This window comes from Lissotriton vulgaris, chromosome 1_2, assembly GCF_964263255.1.
Source record: "Lissotriton vulgaris chromosome 1_2, aLisVul1.2, whole genome shotgun sequence".
NCBI lineage: Eukaryota > Metazoa > Chordata > Amphibia > Caudata > Salamandridae > Lissotriton > Lissotriton vulgaris.
In genome coordinates, this window is record NC_141686.1 from 116,388,679 (window position 1) to 116,405,716 (window position 17,038).

General features: G+C 47.9%; 1 protein-coding gene across 1 annotated transcript in view; it reads right to left on the bottom strand.

Moving 5' to 3' along the window:
* Window positions 1-17,038, bottom strand: part of TRIM24 (tripartite motif containing 24) — a 1,193,545-nt gene that overhangs the window by 73,196 nt on the left and 1,103,311 nt on the right. Inside the window, exon 17 of the mRNA XM_086952962.1 lies at window positions 8,489-8,641. Coding sequence (XP_086809088.1) covers window positions 8,489-8,641 — 153 coding nt within the window. The remainder of the gene's footprint in view (window positions 1-8,488; window positions 8,642-17,038) is intronic.

Here is a 17,038-nt window from a genome sequence, read left to right on the forward strand (position 1 = left end):
TTCAATCCAGGTAAAAGCGTCCCTGTAGAGCAAGGTGGATTTCATCCTCCCGATCACCCTTTTGAAGTCCTCCAGATGGATTATATCCAGATGGACCGTTGTCGAGGATTTAAATATGTTCTCGTAGTTGTCTGTGCTCTGTCCCGCTGGACCGAAGCATACCCAGTTCCCGATTACACTGCTCCGACCACTGCCAAACAGTTGGTTCGTGAATTTTTCCCACGGTACGGCTTGCCTCGTGTCGTGTACTCAGATAACGGTCAGCCATTCTCGTCTGCCCTAATGAAAGAAGTTTCCTTGTTATTGGGATACCAGTGGAAGTTCCATTGTGTCCGACATCCAGAAGCCGCAGGCCTTGTTGAAAGGCATAATCAGACATTAAAGATTCGCCTTGCCAAAATATGTCAGGAAAAGGGGGTCGACTGGATAGTCGCCCTGCCGGTGGCACTATTCTATATAAGAATGGTCGCCCATTCGAGATCAGGGCTATCTCCGTACGAAGTGGTCTTTGGCAGACCACCGAATATGTGGGGGACGCCCATTCCTAAAAAGATAACCGATGTTGATTCTAATATGTTGACAGATTACCTTGCCTCCTTGATGTCTGCACTCCAATCATGTCGTTCACAGGTTGCCGCAGCCTTCCCTGACAACACCGATGTGAAGGAGCATGATGTCCGCCCCGGTGACGTTGTTTTAGTCCGAAACTTCGACAGGAAAAGTCCGTTGGAGCCCCGCTGGAAGTCTCCGAAGACCGTTCTACTTACGACAAGGACCGCCGTCAAGTTGGAAGGAAGAAAGGGGTGGGTCCACCTAAGCCATATCAAAACATTCCCAGGACTGAAACCGGAACAAGACACACCCACCCCCACCAAAGACTGTGATCCCAAAGACTTTTCCGAACCCAAACGAGAAAAAACTCCTCAAGAACAATATCGTATGAAGTTACGATCTAGCAAGTCAGACAGTTTAATTGTTTAAGTCCTCCCCTAGGTGAATCGGTTAAATAGTTTCTGACATGTATCCCCTAGATCGAGTTAGAGAGAGAGAGGAAAAGAAAAGAACATATTGCAAATCACTTCGTAGTCACTGCATAGTGACACTAATAATTATGTTTATTCTAAGTATATTAATAATTGTTGCTAGCATCTTGTTACCTGTATACTACCCTATTTTCAAGCGTGAACAATCTGCTTACAATGTCTCTGCTGAACACACTTTTAGTGAATTACCTCCTCATGAGCTTTCCTACAGACTTGCGCTGCGCAACAATACATTCATTAGTATGTTACATCATTCTCATCAAACTAACAATGCTACAAATTGCTGGATATGTGGCCGACTCCCTCCCTACCAGAATTATAAGGGAGCCCTGCCTCTCTTTCCTTACCCGTTCACTCACAATGGCTCCTGCGGAGCATGGTTTAAGATAATTAATTCTTTAGATCCCGACATTGCTGTTTTCGATGGGGGTTGGGTTTGGGGAAACCTGAACTTGGTCCTACTAGACGTCTGTTACCCAGATAAGGAGGGACTCCCCATTAGAATAGGAACTGATCTAGAAAATGAAGTATATGGATTAGGTAATTACACAATTAGCCTTATGATTCTTACTGTCGAATCCAAAGCCGCACCAGTTCTACCTATTATGTCAGTACTGCCAGTCATTGGTGAATTATGTATCAAGAAGAAAGGTTCCGTACACTTAGGTCATAGTAAATGCACTACTGTGGTCGAATTCAGTGATGATGGAAAATCATCTTTCAAAGCTATCAGTCATTCTTACTTTGTGTGTGGTCATACCGCATACATCTGTCTACCTCCAGATTGGGATGGTACCTGTTACATTGCATTCCTTCTGCCACCTGTTTTTCTAGCTCCTTCTGATTACCATAGAAATAGCAATCTAGTAAAGAATAGACCCAGAAGAGATGCCCCCCTTGTCGACTACACAGAAACGGCATGGGAACAGTACACTGACTTTAATAAAGGATTCTTTTTCTTCTTAGGTCCTGTCCAGAATAGTAAATTAATACGCAGATTAACTAGAACACTTGAAGCCGTAGTAAATGAAACTACCTCCGCCTTAGGTAACTTAACAGAAGAGCAGTCCGCTATGCGGGTTGTTGTCCTTCAGAATCGTCTTGTAATTGACGTCATCTTGGCAGATAGAGGTGGAGCCTGTAAGGTCATCGGGTCAAGCTGCTGTGTTTTCATTCCACAGAATGCACCCTCTGTATTTCAAGCTATCACCCGTCTTCATAAAATTGCAAATCAGATACATCAGACTCCAGGCACCTGGACTTGGTCCGGTTGGTTCTGGACAACGTTAACAGCTTGGGGATGGAAGATCCTATCCTTCCTAGGCATTGGCCTAGTCCTAGTATTCAGTTGCTGCCTGTGCCTACAGTGTGGGCCAGCGATCTGTGGACTGTGTGCCACTTCTTGTATTGAACATTCCAGTTTCCACTCAAAACGTAACCAAAAGAAAGAAGAACAAATGATGTTACAAGAACAGACTGATCGATTCATGAGGATCGATATTTCATGAAGGGTCCGTAGGGAACAAGGAGGGAATGAGGAAAATTAAATTTTGGCCATGATGTGTTCCCTAGCGCGTACCCCACCGACTCCATGTATCAGCTTAAAGTGCATGTAACTTCCCTCCTGTGACAGCTATGAAGACGCAAATACATTTGCGTCCACCGTTAACTTGTCCTCTTTCAGATCCACCATGAATGGATTATATAGTCCATTCCTAAGTATGCTATGCCACCGTCTTTTTGTAGTACACTTTTCATGTATTCCTGCTCTAGCCAGAGTAGGCCCTGAATTCCTGCCATCTGAACCTCTTTTGTGGCTCCTGACTCTGCCCAGGCTACCTCTCTACTCGTGAACTCTGTCCTACTTTCAGCGCGGCCCCTCGCGCTCAGCTCAAGCCTGCTTTCTGCCAAGACTGACTATAACCTTCGAGTTATCTGTTCCGCTCCCCGAGAATACATTCCTGCCTACCAGATCCTGTAAACATCCTCTCCAGCTGCAGAGCCAAAAGGGCCGACCTGTCTCAATGCAAGTAATTCATAGCCTCCGTTGCCATGCTTCCATGGAAGGCCCCGTGCCCCCACGCTCCACATGTAGACACTCAGGCGCTTATACACGCATCCACAGTTAGCATAGAATAGCCTCTGCCCTAGAGACCTTTCCGCCCAGATAGTATAGTTCCTAAACATCAGATACCAGATATGATAGAAGTACAAGTTGATCTGACATGCCAGACTTCTGTCTCTTTCCTGTCAGTGTAAATGTCAAGACCCCTGCACCCCGTCAATCACACGTCATGCAGCTGCGTGCGCATCCAAGCTTCCGATTTCTGCTGACATTGCAACATTCTGTTAGCACCACCCCTTGGTGCCACCCACTTGCGTCACCTATCAGTGACGTTTCTAGCACACACCTCTAGTTCACGCCTAGTTTACGCCTCTTGATGATGTATTGGTACCACGTGTATACTGTTATCTTGTCTTCTCTCAGCTGTTACGCCTCTTACATTGAACATTATGATGTAAATCAAGTATATAAGCTATGTATTGTCAATAAACGGCAGCGCGCTCATCTATCCCTTCTGACACCCCTGTGGTGGTCAGAACATGATATCCTGATTCCTTTATGAGGAATAAAACCCTTAGAAACTCTAACACCACGGACTCTGTTTTCTTTCCTTCTGATTGAGTTATTATTGATTAAGTACTTACCTGCATAGAAATTAAGAGAGTAAATTAACTATTTACGTCAATGCCCGCAAAACACTGCCCTGACATACCTCAGTCACCCCTCTAGCTGGGTGCCCTATGCCAGTGGTGTGGATACAGGTGCTCGAGCCCTGTACCTCTACAGTACTCAGGTCCTTTCCAGTGCAGCCATTAAGATTATATGGTGCTGGGAGGTCGTCATCACGAACTCCACAGCACCATGAGACTGAGAAGTTTGGTGGCAAACTTCTCAGCACATTAAACCCACACTGATGCCAGTGTGGGATTTAATGTACAATGCACGACAGAGGGCAACTTAGAGATGCCCCCTGAAAATAACCCACAACCAGCGTCCTGACTGAGAGGCTGCTTCAGCTGCCACCCAGCAGACATGTTGCTGGAAACCTGGGTAGAGAGCCATCCACTCTCGTGGGCCTGCAACAATGCACATCCTGGGGCGAGGTGCTAGGCCAAATCCCCCAAGATGGGCAGGGCAAACTTCAAAGGCATGCCGCCTTTGTGAGCTTCTCCAGACCACTTGCTGTACTCCGCAACTGGTCCCCACCGGTCTGAGACCCTCTCTGTTGGGAAGACAGGCGGGAAACCCACAGTGAGGAAAGGGGTGTGCCTGCCTCTGCCAACCCCACCCCTCAGGTGGGAGAGGCGAGGTGAAGCACCATTCCGGGCTCTCACCATCTTGAGGATGGGGAGCCCTACCCAATCAGAGACAGGTTCCTGCCCCCATCCCACTGGTCCCTGACCTGCCCATACCTGTTACGCCCCTAAATTAAGTATTTAGGGGCCCCCTGATCCGGATTCCAAAACTAAAAAGAAGACCTGCTGTACAGTTGCTAACTAGAGGACGACACCAACTGACATGGCCCCAGCCCTACCGGCCTGTCGACCTTCGAACCTGCAATTGCTGTTTTTCTCGTTTCTCTGATGAGTTGGTGGTGGGCGTTGGTGGCGGCTCTGAACTAGTTGTGGGCTTCTGTGGATTTGGAGTTTCTCCAGGCCTTTGAGGTGGTGGCATGTGCATCTGTACTCTCGAAGTTCGCTGGTAAACCATCTGGCTTTCTTGGCATGTGTGTTGTTCTTTTTGAGGGGGGCTATGGAGTTGGCGCTGTCGGAGATCCGTCTGTGCAGATTTCGGCCTGGGGTGTTGGGGTCGTCGTGTTCTGCTGTGGTTGGGGTAGAGTTGCCGAGTGAGGAGGTGAGCTGGTCGTCGGTGATTTTGCTCTGGTTTCTTTGTGCGAGCAGGTGTTGGTGTCTGTCTCCTGTAGGCCCATTTTCTGTTTTTCAGGCAATTTAACATAGATATGTCCAGCGTCTGTGCTTATAATGAGCTCTTTCTGTTTTGGATCCAAAGGTGGAACATCGGACGAGGCACTTTTGGTAGAGTCTTTTTGTCTTGGGTCAACGTTTTCAGCGTTGAAAGTTTCAGTTCCAAACCCCTCAGCTCCGAAGATTTGCTCTTCGATAACAGTGCAATAGTGACCACGACATGCTTCAGTTTCGACACCGAAGACTTCGGCTCGGCACCAGCATCGGGCCGTCTCTAGGCTGAGCCGGAAGGATTTTTTTTAATGTTTCGGAGACGGGCCCGAGAGCGTGTCTTCCAAACGCTTATTTGATGCAGAACTTGGCCCGTAGGCAGAGGAGGGACCGGAGCCTTTTTGGTCTTGTGCTGTTGGGGCAAGGGGGATTCTGTACTCACGGTACACTGACCCGTTGTACCTTGCTCCTCTTCTTCCATGTCGGAGTTGGCTTCGGACACAGAGATGTGTTGTGCTTCCTCTGCTCCTTGAGCGTGTAGTTCTTCTTCATCGGAATCTTCGTCACAGATGTCCAATACGGAGCTGCCCTGATGTTGCATCTCGTGACGTCAAGCCCGACTGTCACGAAGCATCTTCTTCGATCGATACAATCAGCACGCGTCGCAGTCTTTCTCTTAATGTTCTGGGGACACTTCGTGCAAGTCGGTGCAAGGAAACTTGGCGCGACACCCTGGACACAGCTTGAATTGAGTCCGTTCTATCGACTGCTAGGAAACACGATCAAGAGACAATATCGTTGAGGGTAGTGGATTGCGCATCGAAGGGAACCCGAGAAAGGGTACTGGAGCGCAGCAATTCACATCCGAACCCGATGGCAGAAAAAAACCAATCTAACAAAGGAGTCTATGCCCATGCGCACTATCACCGAAAGGAGTCACCACCTACCTCGTGACTGGAAAAGACTTCTAAAAATACCAAAGTGCAAACATCCAGACCCAACACTAGATGGCAGGCTATACATAGCATGTGATCTACAGCTCACATGCCTCGAACAGTTGTATTACTTCAAGTCCACATAACTTATAGAACAGTATTATAATGATTGTATGAGGTCATTAAATACGTCATTTGAGATGCCAGTGATGTCATCAATGATATCATAAGTAATGTAATATGTGAGGTCGTAATCAGTGCATGACGAGGGTAGAAGTTATAGTAAGCTCAGTAAACTATAACTGGTGAATCCACAGAACTCAACTGTATTCCACTGGTCTCTGTGCTATTCCACGACCCTCTACTCTGCTCCCCTCCACCACTCTACTACACTCTAAGGCAATGCACTCTTTGCCACTCTAATCTATTCTGCACCAATGTACCCTACAGTATTTGACTGTAGACCACTGCACTTTACGCCACACTAGACCTCTGCACTCTGACCTGCGCCACTCCACTCTATCCCTGCACTACCCCACCCTACTGTCAAACAATCTACTCAACTGCACCACTCTATACCACTGCAAACTACGCCAAAGCACTTTATAAACTTTACTCAAAACAAATGCACTCTATGTCTAACTACACTGCGCCACTGACCTCTAGGCCACTAAGACACTCCACTCTATGCTGCTCTACTCCACTCTACAACACTACTCCACTCTATGTAGCTCCATGCCACTTTACTCCACTCTAGTCTACGACACCACCCACAATTTATTATGCCACTCCACTCAACTCCACTCTATGCTATTCAATTCTCCTACACTACTCTACTCTATGCCATTCCACGGCAATCTACTGTGCTATATGGCCATCTACTCTGCTCTACCCCACTCCACCGTGCTCTACACCACTCAACTCCCTCCACGGCACTCACTTGTCACCACACCATAACATTCCACTTTACTGCATTTTACGACACTACATAACACTCTCCTTTACCCCACTAACGTTTGTGTACAACATGGATGAAACATATTGGTAAAGCTAATAGCTCTTGCATAGGCGAGACCTATTGCCTTTGCTTGTATTTAGGTGGCTTTACATTTTTTCAAAAGCAAAATGCAGTTAATCAAAGTGAAGCTATCAGATGGAGGAACTGGTCTGGACAAGTGTTCTGTGCTGTATTATGTGGTGAGTGAGTACATAGTATGAGCAACATCTGAACATCCCAATGGCTAGAAAGGATTGTCTGAACGCCCACTATATGCATACATGTTTAAGGTCTCGCCTACGCAGCGAGCATGGGCTGCAAAGGAAAACGACCCTTTGCAATCGACACAGCATTGCAGGCAAAAACGTGCATGCGTTAAATTGCTTTCAATGGCAACGTGTGCACGTTTGGCGATTCCCTTGCGGGAGCGAGCTTTGGCGCCATGTGTTAGCAATTATCGCTCCTGGCGCTGCTCGCTCCCGCAAGGAAAACGCTTTCACTTTTGCTGCCACTTTTTTAGGCGCGCATGCTAGTTCATTTATTTACAGCATTTTAAATTGTTCTGCCTCCCAGCACCACTTTAGTCGATTTTCTTCAGTAGATTCTTTTTATCCTGAGACACTGAAAGGACAAACAAGACTCTCCCTGCCCCCCACACACACGCAGCCCTCCCCCACCCGCCAACCTTTGCTGATCATCCTGCTTTTAAAAGAAAATTGTAATACTCGTAAGCTTTAAAATCCGGTTCATATCTTCACTGCGACGATGGCTGAAAGCCCACAACAGTCTTGTACTGCTGCGAAAAATCTCTGGTGAGGAAACCAACATTCGCTAGAGATGAGACACTTAGACTAAAATCATCACCGCGGCTGCTGACGAGTCGTGTGTGTTTTGTCTACGTTTATATTCTGAGGGTGAGTCATATTTGTTTCCATTCTCAAACATTCTCCTCAAAGTTTCTGTTACGCTTTGAGCAGCCAGTCCTCAAAGGAGTCTCGCTGAGATTAAAGTGTACCTGCCGAGCGAGAGCTTTACTTGAATCTGCCCACAGCTATGTGAACCAGGAATTGCGCTTCAGTCGGGTCTGTCCTGTGCTGAGAAACACTCTGAGGGAAGCAGCTGGCATCCACATAATAATGTAATGTATTAGGTTTGATGAAAGGAGAATTTTTTTTTAGCTTTTATAAAGTACAGGTTTTACGATCTGCAGCGGACTGTCCTTTCTTAATTCTATAGCGTAGAAAACAAGCATTGCCATAGCAAATAGTTCTCGCCTTTTAGACCTGATGCATAAACACATACTTATAAGGTCCCAAAGGCGAGACCTATTGGCTATGCCAAGGCTCGTTATATTTTCTGGGGGGATGGGGGGGCATATAAAGCTGTCAAGACAGTTTAAGCAGTCTTTAGGCAAAACCTTAAAAGGAACATTTACTTGAAATGATAATTTGCCATCATAGATATAGTCATATCATAACACTTTAGTATTTCTATCACATATTCTCAACATACACATCAGCATCCATGCTCACCTCATTAAACTCTGCACAGTTCTTGAAGATCAGTCGAATATCTGCCACAAACTCCTCAGACTTTGTGTAACAAGGAACATGACTGGATTGAAGTTTCTTCTTAATGGCTGACAGGTCCATTGGCCTCCTAATTATTTTGTAGTAATCAGGCACCTAGAGGAAAGTAGGACGATTAACAGTGCAAAACGTTCTACCGATCCAAACATGTTTCCAGCATCTAAATTCAATTTCTACCAGTTTATTTTCAGCATTGGATGGACACCTCAGGTACATAAAAGTAACAGTTCTCTTTTCTGCAGCAGAATGCAGTTGCTTTTAAGGCAAATTAAGTCACTGCAAGTTTAATTTTAAATAGGTATACATATCAGCAATACTAGACAGCAGAAGACCAGGTTATAGTTAGGGCTCCGGTTTCATGGCATTTATTTTTTCAATATTTCTGTCCGTATTTATCCATGGTTATTTTTTATTCATTTTATCAGTGTTTTTCTGCATTTGTTCTGTACCCATGTTGGAAAAGGAAGAACCTGCAATTGGCGTTTTCTGCATTTATTCAAGAGAAAATGTACATGTACACCGTATAATTAAATTGTATGGAGGCTGGATGTCTTTCATTCAAACAAATGTTCCATATTTTAACTGTATGTCTCACCTTACAGAGGACATGTTCGACCACCAAATCACAGAATGTATACTGTAGCATTGTGTGTTGGTGAGCCACAAAGTGTTCAAATCGCCCATCCACAAATAGATAAGCGTACATTTTTCACTAGTGCCAGGAAGGATGAGAAACTATTTTTAAATGCAAAAGGCTTCTATGCATGTGAAGCATCAGGTCTCAAGGACATATCCAATATCATAAAATATCTGAGCTCACCATAGTCTTTGAATGACAATGGAATAAAAAGGTGTTAATTTAGACTTGTGAAGAGCCAATGGTTCTCTTGAAGACAAGCTTATCACATTAAAAATGATGCTTCACAACAATACATCCATTCATAAAGTTTTCACTTGTTTATTTTTTTTAAGGGATTTTTGGAGACTCAGAGGAACACAGGGATACATCACTATGTTTGCTGGCGTTAAATTCATGCTACACCAGTTATTTAGCATAAAATTAAAACTAATTTTGACATTATACAAACCCATTTTTGTAGCAGGCGCATTATCCAGCAAAACTTTCGACTGCATTTGCAGCAATTAACAAACAAGTTACTTACCTTTGGTAACAATATATCTGTAAGAAACATTAGTTAGTGTAAGATTCCTTACCTTAGACTATCCCCAGGCGTCAGACTGGATCCAGAAAGTTTTAGCTAGCAGTACCTCTGTGCGTCAGTAGGTGGAGTTGTGCAGCTTTGCATTCGTCGCCGGCGTTGTATGCACCGAGATGACGTCAGGCGCCACCCATGTGCACTGATGTCAGTTCTGTACACTACTTTCCGCGCCAGTAACGCAGAGCCATGCAAGACACTTACCACTGGTGCATAAAACTAGGGCCCTAAAAGGGATGACCTTAACCCTAGAAACCAGTTCGTAGAACGGGGAGGATGGGTGGGGCGGTAAGGAATCTAACACTAACTAATGTTTCTTAAAGATATATTGTTACGGAAGGTTAGTAACTTGTTTATCTGAAAGAAACATGTTAGTGTTCGATTCCTTACCTTAGAATAGATACCCCAGAAAATACCAACCCCGGTGGAGGGTCTGCAAACTAAGATCACACCAAAAAATCCCAGAGAACAGAACGGCCAAAGAAACCGTCTCTACGGACTTGGCTGTCAAGGCAATAATGCTTGGTAAAGGTATGCAGCGAGGACCATGTAGCTGCCTGACAGATATCTTGCAAAGGGACTCCCCGTCCCAGAGCAGTAGTGGCTGCTGTCGCCCGAGTAGAATGGGCACGCAGCCCCACAGGAGGCTCGTTTTTAGCCAAGGAGTAACAGGCTTTAATACACAGAACGACCCACCAAGAGATGGTCCATTTGTGCACAGCCCGACCTTTCTTGGCGCCCACATAGCCACCAAAGAGCTCATCATCCACCCGGGACTGTTGTGTGCGCTTCAGATAGAACTAGAGCGCACGTTTTGGGTCCAGACGGTGGAGCCTCTCTTCCTCTTTCGAAGAATGCAGAGGCGGAATGAAGGTGGGAAAAGTGATGGTCTGCCCGATGTGGAAGGGCGTGACAACCTTGGGCAAAAAAGAAGGACAGGTCCTTAACACCACCATGTACGGATGAACAGAAAGGAAAGGAGGTTTAGAAGAAAGAGCCTGGAGCTCACTCACTCTTTTGGCAGAGGTGATAGCAACCAGGAAAGCAGTCTTTAAGGTGAGAAGACAAAAGACAGTTGTGAAGCGGCTCAAAGGGAACACACATCAAATAAGTCAACACAAGAATCAAGTCCCACTGAGGCCTTATAAAGGGGACCGGAGGGAACGTGTGTGTAATGCCTTTCAAGAAATGAAAAGAGGGGGCTGATCTGAAAGCCTTAAAAAAGCGGAAAGTGCCAAGATTAAGCCCTTGATAGTGCCCAGAGCAGAGCCCTGTTGACCAGAGAAAGGAGGAACAGAAGAACTTCTGAAAGAGGGGCAGAAAGAGGATCCACAGCCTTCGCTGTGCACCATGCCACAAATGTATTCCACCTGCAGGCGTATACCGTTTTTGTGGAGGAACGCCTGGCTGCCAAGCTAACATCACTTCGTTCGACAAGAAGGTCAAAAGCTGTCAACTGTCGCCGCTCAATCTCCACGCATGGAGGTGGGGGCTGGACAGGTTCGGGTGAAGGACCGTCCCCTGCTGCTGCAACAGAAGATCCTCCCGAAGAGGCAGTCCGATTGGAGGACAGATGGCCAGACTGAATAGTTCAGGATACCATACTCTTCTGTCCAATCCAGAGCCACAAGAATGACTTGGGCCCGGTCGCGCCTGACCTCCTTCAGCACTCCGGGCAGAAGTGATATAGGCGGAAAAGCGTACAACAGACCGCAACTCCACTTGCGACGAAAAGCGTCTCCGAGCGAGTGCTGCCTTGGAAATTCCAAGGTGCAGAATTGAGGACATTGAGCATTCTCTTTGGTGGTGACTAGATCTAACCAAGGCTCTCCCCACTGCCGAAAGAGACCTTGCACCAAGTCTGATGTCAGACGCCTTTCGTGATCCAACATGCATCTGCAGCTGAGTTTGTCCGCCCAGGGATTCAGGAAGCCTGCAAGGTGTAGAACAACCAGAGACATGCCCCATGTTCCAGCCATGTCCAGAGGCGCAGAGCCTCCTGACATAGGGTCCACGACCCCAGCCCTCCCTGTTTGTTGCAATACCACATGGCGGGGGTGTTGTCTATGGACACCTGCACTACCTGTCCCCGGACAGAGGGAAGGAAGGCTTTCAGAGCAAGTCGGATCTCTTGCAGCTCCAGAAGGCTCCAGAAGGTTGATATGGAGTCAGGACTCCACTGGAGACCAGAGGACCCTGATCTCCGCCTCTCCCATGTGGCCATGGGGAAGGGAGAGGGATCTGCCATTGACCCAATCGTGGTTCGTGAGCCACCACTTTAAGTGTCGTGCAGTGCCCTCCGAGATCTGGATGTGGCCGGACAGGTTACCCTGATGCTGCACCCACTGGAACTTTAGGTCCCACTGCAAAGCCCGCATATGCTACCTGGCATGATGTATCACTAGGATGCAGGAGGCCATCAGGCCCAGGAGCCGGAGGGTCATCCTGACTGAAACCCGGGATAGAGGCTGAAAGATCAGAATCAGAGCCTCAATATCCTGGATCCGCTGTTCGGGAGGATAGACCCCAAACTGCGCCAAATCCAGAACCGCTCCGATGAATTGGAGATTTTGAGAGGGACTTGGGTGCGACTTTGGCACATTGATGGTAAACCCCAGCAAAGGCAGGAGGTCGGCGGTATTTTGGAGGTGGGAGACGACCGTTTGGGCGAGACCGCCTTCAACAACCAGTCGTCTAGATAGGGGAAGACTGAGACCCCCGATAGGAGCAGATGAGCTGCGACCACCGCCATCACTTTCATGAACACCCGAGGGGCGCTGGTAAGGGTTGACGTTCCGGAGGTCCAAGATGGGAAGCAGGCCCCCTTTGTCCTTCTTCGAGACAAGAAAGTAGTGGGAATAACAACCACTTTTGGCCCACGAAAGCACTCGGCCAAGAGGGCCATGACTTCCTGCTGGAGAAGTGCCAAGTGTTCCCCCGACATGCAGTGGTACTGAGGTGGCATGGCTGGAGGGGTGGACTGAAAGGGAAGGGAGTAACCCCTGTGGATGATCTGCAACACCCACTTCTCCGATGTGATAGCGTGTCAGTGAGGGAGATGATGGCAGATCCTGAAACCCACTGGCGTGGGGTGCCCCACAAACCTCGGATTAGGAAGGTTTGGAGGTAGAAGCAGCGGGGGCGGAGGTGGACTGACCCCCATGCTGATTCCCAGACCCAACCCTGCCGAAACCGCGTCCAAGGCTGTACTGAGGCTGGGTCTGCACAGGCTTGCTGAAAGAACGTGCCTAGGTGACCATTCCATGGCCACGAAAGGAACGAAAACCAGGAGTGGCTGGATTTTCGTGGAAAGACCCAAGGACTTGGCCGTGGCCCGCGAGTCCTTAAAACGCTCCAGCGCGCTGTCTGCTTTATCGCCAAACATGTGAGTGCCATCAAAGGGCATGTCCATGAGTGAGCTTTGGACATCTGGCGAGAACCGGGTAGATCTCAACCAGGCCTAGGGACGAAGTGCCACAGTCGTAGAAATTGATCTACCTAGTGAGTCCGCGGTGTCCAAACCAACCGAAGGGTGAACTTAGCCGCATCTTTACCCTCTGCAACAGTTTGAGACAGCACAGCTTGGGTCTCTTCAGGACACCGAGGCAACGCCTGTGCAACTGTATCCCACACCGCGTGGGAATATCGGCCCAATAGGTATGCTGTGTTCACCGACTGCAGCCCTAAGCTGGCCGAAGAGAACAACCGCTGGCCGAAGAGAACAACCGCTTGCTGAACTGCTCCAGCTTCTAAGAGTCCTTATTGGGCGGAGCCGTGGGAAAGGCACCCTGGGACGTCTAAGCTTGGATGATCAAGCTCTCAGGCGTAGGATGAGTCAGAAATGCAGGGTCGCCCTGCTCCGGGCGATGACGCTTGGCGACGTTCTTATCCACAGGGGCCCCTGTGGCTGGCCGCGACCAAGTGCCCAGTAAGACTTCCGTGAGGGCATCATTAAATGGCAGCATATTTTATTTATTTATTTATTTTCTTATGTAGCGCAGGATTCGACCCCCGAAGGGGTATCGCCGCGCTTGCGCTTTTCTAGAGAAACCTAATCGTGACCATAAGCAAGGAAAGAGTGAGTGTTGCTATATATTATGTTATGGGACCGGGAAAAGAAATGTTTTTAAGGTCTTCCCGAAGGACAGAAGGTTGGTGATTTGTTTCAGAGTGTGGGGAAGTGAGTTCCATAAAATAGGGCCTTTATAGGAGAGAGCTCGGCCTCCCTGTCTGGCTTTCCTGATCCTTTGAACCTGGATCAGTTGCTGACTACTAGAACGCAGAGTGCGCCCGGGACTGTAGGGATTGAATTTTTCTTTCAAGTACTTGGGTCCTGTGCCAAACAGGCATTTATGTATTGTGCAACAGATTTTATATTTTACGCGCTGCCTAACCGGCAGCCAATGGAGTTTGTCCAGGAGAGGACGTGATGCAGTCCTTGGCTGGGCATTGAGAACAAGTACTGCTGCGGTATTCTGGACTACTTGCAATCTCTGTAGTTGTTCCTCATTGGCCGAGATTAACAGGCCGTTACAGTAATCCAGTCTACTAATTACCAGTGCCTGGACAAGTGTTTTCCTATGGTTGTCAGGTAGGAATGGGAAGACGCGTCTTAGCAGTCGATGACATGAAAACAGGATCCTGCTACTTGGTTTGTATGTTCTTTGAGCAGAAGTGCCTTAACAAGCCGCACACCAAGATTTTTTATTGTCTGTTTGGGGGTTGGTACTGGTCCCAAGTCCGGGGGCAACCATTCTGGGGACCACAGAAGCGTGGCCTCCCCGAGCTCCCCGAACAACATGACCTCCGTCTTGCCTACATTGCACTGGAGGCAATTTAAAGCAATCCAGTAAGATATAACCCTCATTCCTTCCGCAAAAGATCTCTGTATTGCGGGCGTGAAAGTCTGGAAGGGGAATAAAAGCGGAGTGTCGTCAGCATACGACACCATGGTGAACCCATATGCTCTAGCAATGTCTGCCAAGGGGGCCACATACACATTGAAGAGTGTGGGGCTTAGGCATGAGCCCTGTGGCACTCCCTTGGTGAGCTCCCTTAAGATGGAATGATGGGAGCCCAATCTGACACCTTGCGAGCGGCCCAAAAGAAAGCTCTCCAACCAGGACAGAGCTACACCTCCTATACCCACCTCCCTCAAGCGACCGAGAAGTATTTCATGTGACACCGTGTTGAAGGCAGCGGATAAATCCATAGGCCATAGGCTGTGAAGTGAACGCCGTCTGGAGCACCTCAGTGAGGAGATTAGTCTTTAGGGCGACCGTAGGGAGATCAAGGTGGAGGAACTCAGCGGCCAAATGGAGCACCATTGTGTAAGAAGCGCCCTCCTCCATGGTAGGCGGAGGAGAAGAAAACCCCTGGTCAGAGGAGACATCAAGGCCGCCGGCCTCCTCTAATTCGTCAGTCCAGTCCTGCTTAGAGTCACACTGACGAACAAGAGGGTCCTTGAACCCCTCCCAGTCGTCCTCCACTTCCGCCGTATGTGGAACAGACTGCGGTGGCAGGGACCAGAGAAGGAACAAACTGCGCAGGACGGGGCCGAACCAGCGCCGTGTCCCAAGTAGGGATAAAATTCTGCCGGAACCAGGGCTGGGGCGGAACAAATGCCATCCACTGCGGCGCCGGAGGCGCAGCAGAGGGTGGCGCTGGGGCTGGAGCGTGGGACCTTGTGGCACGGTGGCCGGAGCGTTCTCCGGAGCGGCCCGTGGACGGCTCTGGGACGAGTGCCGGACCGCAAGAAACTTCCAGCGCCACTCCCTCAAGGCCTTCGGGGCCATGGCCAAACAGTTCATACAGGACCGGGAGTCGTGGTCTTTCTCCAGGGGCAGTAGAGACAGACGTTTTGAGGGTCTGCCACTGGCATATTACGACGGCAGGCCCCGTAAGACTTGAAACCAGGCATCCCTACGTGCACCACAGTAGACTCAAACTTACAGGAGACTAAAGTCTCAAAAAGATAGTCTAAAAAAGACTAAGGTACGTGCTCTAACCGGATCTGCACTTACTGGTGTGGAAAAAGAAAGAACTGACGTCAGTGTGCATGGGTGGCTCCTAAGTAGTCTCTGTTATGTCATCTCGGTGCATACGACGCCAGCGATGGACGCGGAGCCGCACAACGCCACCTACTGACGCGCAGATGTACTGCTAGCGAAAACTTTCCAGATCCAGTAGGACGCCTGGGGATATTCTAAGATAAGGTATCTAACAGTAACGTGTTTCTTTCAGATATGTAGGTTACATATAGTAACTGCAGCAAAAACTCAACCCCCTGAGCAAATGTTTTGAGAAGCCTGTAACCAGCAGTTGTTTCTGTTGGATGTTTTTAACTACAATGAAACATTTCTCAAGCTATTTTCTTTTAACACACATACCGTAAAGCATGGATAGATATTACAGGTGTTTAGGTATCTAAATATCATCCTCCCTCCCACTGTTACGTACCTCTCCAAACACTTCATATTGCTATCACAACACGACCGAAAAATAAAACCGGCTTATTTTCCATATTTATTCCGGCTTATATAAATAAATACACCCTGGAAACAGATTGGTTTCTGTCTGAATTTATCTGAATAAATATGTAAAAACAGGAAACTGGGAGAGAGCCTTTGTGACCAGTGTGCAGACGCCCAGATCTGGATCTTTTTAGATGAGTCGGCTCACAGAATGGGAGGGGCGGGGAGGCATCTGCAGCTATATAAAGTCTAGAACAGAAAGAGGGTTACAGATGGTAAGAAACTCATTCTTCTGATAGAGACTTCTAATCATAGATTCTCATGTTAGAATAGATACCAAAGCAGTACCTCCAGGGAGTGGGTCCGTGAACTAGCTAAACCCAAAAAGTTCTTGTTCGACTTGGCCCTTTGTCCCCTGAATTTGTTTAGCTATTTTTGTGGGAATTCCCATTATGTTAATGAAAATGAAATACGAATATGCTACTTACCAGTATGCATCTGTTCTTGGCATGTAGGGCTGCTGACATTCATATCTGTGCATAGATCGCCGCCTAGTTTTGGGTCCGGATGATTGCACATTATTGTCCTGTAAGAGTCTTCGAAGTATCACGAGATAGGTGGCTCCTCCCCTGGACTACAGTGCGCATGGGCATCCTCTCCATCTTCAGATTGTTTTTCGCCATTGTGGCAGAGATGGAGTGTAATACAGTGAGTGATGTCCATGCTACATAGTAATTCTGAATGCTACAGCTGCTACAGGCGCCGGGGAGGAGAGTGGGCTATATGAATGTCAGCAGCCCTAC